Consider the following 6,162-nt stretch of genomic DNA (forward strand, 5'->3'; position numbering starts at 1 on the left):
AGGTGTCCCTGCCCATGGCAGGGAGGTTGGAACTAGATGATCTTTGAGGTCCCTTCCAACCCAAACCATTCTGTGACTCTATGATGAGGTTTAACTTTTAGGTTGCCCCACATGAAGTCAGGAGTTAGACTCAATGATCTTTGTGGATCCCTTCCAACTCAGGATATTCTATGATTCTATGAAGCTAGAAATTTAAAAAATAATACTTTGCAGTGTGAGTCTGCACTTCAGATGGTGAAGAGCTTGCCCTTGACCTGGATTTGGCTTCCACAGAGAGGCTAAATAGACTATGACACTTGAGTTTGGAAACAAAGTAAGCAGGGGAGAAGGAATATGTGAAAATTATATGAAATCATAAATGATAGGGAAATAAGTCAAAGCAAATCATGATAATTACTGTTTCTTACAGTGCAGAGAGTAAAGGCAGTCAATGGGTTCCAAAACCATGGGTTAAAAACCAACACAGAATAGGCTTAAAACAAACCAAAAGGAAGCATGTTTTCATACAACATGCAATTATATTATGGGATGTGTTGCCATAGTCTGCTATAAAGCCTGAAGGTATAATTTTAGGTCAGAAAGGTCACTAGATGCATTGACAGTACACAGGCCCTGTGTTACACATGATGCAGTAGCTATCAGCTTGGGAAATCCCTTTCTCAGCGATTACCAGTACCAACAGCACGATCGTTTGTGTTTGCCCTGTTTATCATACTTTCTCTACAAGAAAACTCTTTTAAGATTTTTCCAGTCATCTGTAAGCCATATTCTCCTGGGGCAGGCAAACCTCCATCAGGTTTGCACAGTACAATATTTGTGTTCTTACGGTTTACTTTTATATACTCAAAGATATACTTTGACCAAGGTCACCTGTAGAGTAACCATGATTCCTTGGCACAACTCATGGCAGAGAGCAGGATGTCTTTATCTTCTTTCGTGGAGTCGGTGCGGTTATACATTTCCCATGCAAAATCCCATTCTTTATCACTTCCCACGGCAACACCGTAGCAGCAGACTGTTCTTCGAATTAAAAAGGGAATTCTGTAAAGCAAAATATGGTTAAAAGGTACTGCATCGTTGTAAAGTGAAAACCCACAGTTAACACACCACTGAAAACAACTATTTACAGTTAAAAGATGCACAAGAAAGGAAGTAAAAAATAGCAATCTAAAAATAGCTGGGAAATGGGATTGCTTTATTCATCATTCAAACAATTCAAAAGCGTGCTGTTTAATGGCAAACCAGAAACACCTTTTAGCACAGCTGGACCAAGGTGTTTTGTGTACAAGTAGTATCAATGCCACTCTCTCACATCACAGCCTGGGACACGGATCACACCTTTAAAGAGTGCCTGCCAGGGTTTTCTCATTTCTGGATCCTGGGGAAGATGTGACAAGCTTCTGGGAAGAAGGCTGGCCTATTTTGTGTCGTCTTCACGGAGCCAGCGCACAAGTGACATAGTGATTTCTTAATTTTTGAGGGCGACATCAGTATAGGGTTACCTTTAGTAAATAACTAAACTGTACAGCAACATTTTCCCTCCCGCTAAACTCATTCCCTTCTTTCAAAAGCCGACAATCAGTAACAGCACCACAGGGAAGATATTAATTTAGCTAGCTCCACTTCACTCCTATAGGCAAAAAAAGAGCAAAACTGAGAAACTGGTTGGGAGTCACACGGGTCTTGGCTTGTTATCCCCACAGAGCAGACAAAAACGCACCACATCAAGTCCAGTTAAGTTCTGCCAGGAACTGTTTGGAAATGTTCCGCTGCAAGTTGATTATCTTAGCTGTCAGGGAAAAGCATGCCTCCCTTCCACAGATGTGAGAACAGAGGTCCACCTGTGGTGGAACAGCTACAGTGTGCAGTTATGGATTTTGCTCTCAGAATGGAGAACGTAAGACCATCTAAAATGGGTTCTGTCTGTGAAATAGGAGCCAAAATGTATTATGCCCTTTTCCTTTTCTATCCACCATATGAAAAGCCTCCTCTCTAATTGAACAGGAGCTGTGATGTGTCATTTGAAACTTAAGAAGTTTCTTATCTCCTATGTTTTTTCCCTCAAAACATGACCATTTTTTTCACTTAATAAAATTCGTGGTTGCAATCTTTTCCATACTTATACCCATGTGAAGTGTGAGGCTGTAAAACCCTTTGAACTATCTCAGTGCCAGGAAGGACAGCAAAATTAATCTTCAACTAATTCAAAAACAGACCAGCCAAACTATTTCACAGACTTTTCAGCTCAACTCAGATAAGGTATTTAGTATTCCACCAAGAAAAAAAAATGTTATTAATAGGGGAGATAGGTGACTATTCTGAAAACATTCTGAGAATTCAGCACAGCACTGTTGCTTTCAGCATGGATTAATAGGAATATTCTCTCTGGAACACAGCAGAATGTATTTAGGCTATTTAAACTTTTCAGTTTAACTGCAAAGCACAATCTGGTTTTTATGAGCTTAATCACTACAAAGCTATTTAAAAAAAAAATCAGACAAAAGTACAAGTCCAGTTTGCTTAGCCAAATACATGTATCAAGAGAGATACAAGTGACAAAAAAATATTTATGACCACTCCAACAAATAAAAATAATAATAAACTTTAAATATTCACTCACCGGTGCCAAAACTATATGACTATTGCATAGAAAACCATAAAAAGAAAGAGGGAGGAAAAGAGAATAAGAATTTCAATACATCGTAAATTTTCCTTAACAATGCAATACTCGAAAACAGAAAGTCTGATCCTGGCGGACCCCAAACCCCAATCTCACAGACCAGAAACCTGACCACTGGGCTCCAAAATTAGCCTAAGAACTGACAGCTGTTCCCAGCACCCCTTTATGGGAACACAGAACATGCCAGGCAATTTGAGGGGATCACCACGGGCAGACGTCTGTATCACCCAAACATCATTTCACTCAGTACTGCTAAGAGGGGCTTAGAAGCTGAGTTGGTATACATGATAACCCTAATGCTGTACTGCAGCAAAAGGACTGGATGGTATGGGATATGACCCCTAACCTGAGGCTCACCTATTATGTGTCTAAACAGATTTTAGTCTTCCTGGCAAAAACCTGCATCCTCCAGCCTGTAAAATCTACATAAAAAGCAATAATTATGAAATCATCATAAAGCTGGGATTTGGGGAAGAATAGGGGTTTGGGGGAGGGGATGACAGCCAGGCGTAAATGCTCTCATTCTTTCGAGCAAGAAGAGCAGCCTGTTCGAGCATTTCTCATTCTGCCTCCCCCATTTAATGGCCCTTTAACTATCCACCTCACGCACGCACCCCTCTAAGAGCACATTATCAATATTCTTACTTGTAATCAGGGTTGTCCATCCACTTAGCGTAGAGTTCTGCTGACAGGTTCAAACAGTCTTGGAGGCCCAGCAAGCACGCTGTTGCAAAAAGTTTTTCCAAATACGCTCTTGAAGGGAAGCCAAAACAGCAAGAATAAAAGATATGTATTCCACATTTGGAGTACTTAAACTGTGCATGTACTTGACATGATGCTGTTAACCCAGGAGAATCTCTATTAGAAACAGTTGAGGTTTAATAAAAAATTAAACTACCAATAATGGGTTAATGACATAAAAATTCATGGACGTTAATGAAACTACCAAGGTAGCCTGTCTTTTTTCTTATTTTCTTTTAAGTGGGGTGTATCACTCTGGGTAGTTTTAAGTGCCTAGTTGCATCTAGTTCAAATCACTCTGATACTCAAGACTGGTCTCAGTTTTTCCCCCATTAGCAGCAGCTGTTGAGTCTGTTCTCCAATGAATAAAAACTATTATTCATTAAATTATCATCTTTCATTCTCACTAACTAGGCTGAAAATATCCCAAACTATCCTGGTACTGCAGTTTCATTAGAGGTATCACCATAAGTAACACACAATTATGGGAGAGTAAAAATAACAAATCAGTTACATTCAAAATACTAAGAGCATTTTTCCTGTATCTTGAATTTAAATTTACAGAAGAAACCTGCAGTGTATCAGATCCAATCACAACAAAACAAACTTTTGAGAAAAGCAGAATACTTACTGAGCAAAGTAGTCATCTTGCAAAGCATCAACATTTTGACGAATAAAACCTGCATAATAATGGTATATTGGCAACATTCTCTTTAAAAGGTATTTCTTTTAAAAGAAGGGAAAGAAAAATTACTTTAATTTAGATGCAAGTTTTTATTTTTTGTTACTTATTCAGATTTATCCTAAGTATTTACCACTATTAATTTCTTGACAACACAGCACATTAAAATAAAGTACATAAATTTGGGCTTAAATTCAACGCACTTGTACATGCATTCAGACTGGGAAGTTAACATTTCACATCTGGAGGACGCTTGCACTTTTTATGAAAGAAAAAAATGCTCATTCTCAGATGAAAAGACAGAAAAAGAACTTCTCAATAGAAAATGTTTTGTTCTTCTCACTTATTTTAAACATTTCTGTACTATGTCCAGCTCTGGGGCCCTCAACATCAGAAGATTATTGACTGGTTGGAGCGAGTCCAGGGGAGGCCACGGAGATGCTCAGACGGCTGGAGCCCCTCTGCTATGGGGACAGGCTGAGAGAGTTGGACTTGTTCAGCTTGGAGAAGAGAAGGCTCCGGGGAGACCTTATAGCACCTTCCAGTGCCTGAAGGGGCTACAAGGGAGCTGGGGGGGACTTTTTACAAGGGCCTGTAGTGACAGGACAAGGGGTAACGGGTTTAAATTGAAAGTGGGGAGGTTTAGATTGGATATCAGGAAGAACTTCTTCCCAGAGAGGGTGGTGAGGCAGTGGGACAGGTTGCCCAGAGAAGCTGTGGATGCCCCATCCCTGGAAGTGTCCAAGGCCAGGCTGGATGAGGCTTGGAGCAACCTGGTCTAGTGGAAGGTGTCCCTGCCCATGGCAGGGGGGTTGGAACTGGGTGATCTTTAAGGTCCCTTCCAACCCAAACCGTTCTATGATTCTATGATTGTAGAACTTAAGAGGACTAGAACTCTGGGATTGTACTTTAAATAAAAGTAAAATTTTCTTCAAGTAGGAGTCAAGGAAATGAATAAAACAGTATCATCCCAGGTAGCTCAAATATTGGAGGAAATAAGTCATTTAGTGTCCAAACCTGGTTCCTTCTTTCTGTCAATGAAGTGGAAGGCAGTATGAACCACAGAGGCTGAGCACACTGTGTACCCCTTACACACAGCAGTGTCACTCCCATTACTTACTACTGACTGACAGCTGTATTTTCCAGATCCTCATTTTTACAAAAACCTAGGGTCAAGCTTAATATAAAGAATATTAATATATTTCTGCTTTACAATAAAATTGATCAAGATTCAGTGATATTTACCATTGATTGATATATAAAAATAAGTATTTCCTCCTATTTAAAAAAAAGTTGGCGAAGTCGTTCAGAAGGAGTGACAAGAATTATGACCTATCATAGCCACCATTACATTCTGGAGTATTTAAAAAGCATTCATTTCAGTCCGGTTTACTTAAATGGCCTGGTCTCTCTGCCTAATAACAAAAGAAGTGGTACCTTTATAAGGGGATACACTTCATAGTTCTTCAGAGTACTTTCCAAATTCTCGGGTACTAGGTTTAGCAGTACTGCGTTCCATATGAAGAGTTCATCTTCTCTGGCAAGGTACTTTGTGAGTTCAAGCGCTGTTTCAATCTCAGTGTACCCAAACCTGTTTGAAAATAAAAAAAACCCTCATACTTGGGTGCACATATTCACATTTATTACCTACCAGGAACATCTGTTTATGAAAGTGACAACAGAGCATCCGCAGGCTGTGTGGAGAGTTACCCAGAAAATCAGAGGGAAAATATAATATAAAGCAACAGTGTTTTTAAGAGCGGAACTCTCAAAACATGCACAGTGCCACCATCAAGGCAGTAGGGCAGCCTTGGCAGGAAGCACGGCAGCCTGCAGCCTGCATTCCGCTCGCGTCTGCGGGATACAGCGCAGGCACGTTTACAGCATGCGGCAGTCTCACCGGAACAAAATGAAGGAAAAGGGCACTGGTTTGAGTGATAATACATTTGTATTTTTATTGCTAAACAACATGTTTTCATTACGGGTTCTTTTCTGGAATATACGTTATTGTGAAAATCAAACCATTTAATTCACGTGCACACTATTCGTGAAATTAGCA

At 40.0% G+C, this 6,162-nt stretch overlaps 1 protein-coding gene across 1 annotated transcript in view; it reads right to left on the reverse strand.

Annotated features, from left to right (window-relative positions):
- Positions 1 to 6,162, reverse strand: part of LOC104511349 (aminopeptidase Q) — a 29,243-nt gene that overhangs the window by 4,808 nt on the left and 18,273 nt on the right. Inside the window, exons 13-16 of the mRNA XM_010153922.1 lie at positions 5,541 to 5,694; positions 4,053 to 4,147; positions 3,326 to 3,433; positions 871 to 1,041 (exon numbers count right to left, since the gene is read on the reverse strand). Coding sequence (XP_010152224.1) covers positions 871 to 1,041; positions 3,326 to 3,433; positions 4,053 to 4,147; positions 5,541 to 5,694 — 528 coding nt within the window. The remainder of the gene's footprint in view (positions 1 to 870; positions 1,042 to 3,325; positions 3,434 to 4,052; positions 4,148 to 5,540; positions 5,695 to 6,162) is intronic.

This window comes from Eurypyga helias, unplaced genomic scaffold (assembly GCF_000690775.1).
Source record: "Eurypyga helias isolate BGI_N326 unplaced genomic scaffold, ASM69077v1 scaffold6756, whole genome shotgun sequence".
Classification (NCBI taxonomy): domain Eukaryota; kingdom Metazoa; phylum Chordata; class Aves; order Eurypygiformes; family Eurypygidae; genus Eurypyga; species Eurypyga helias.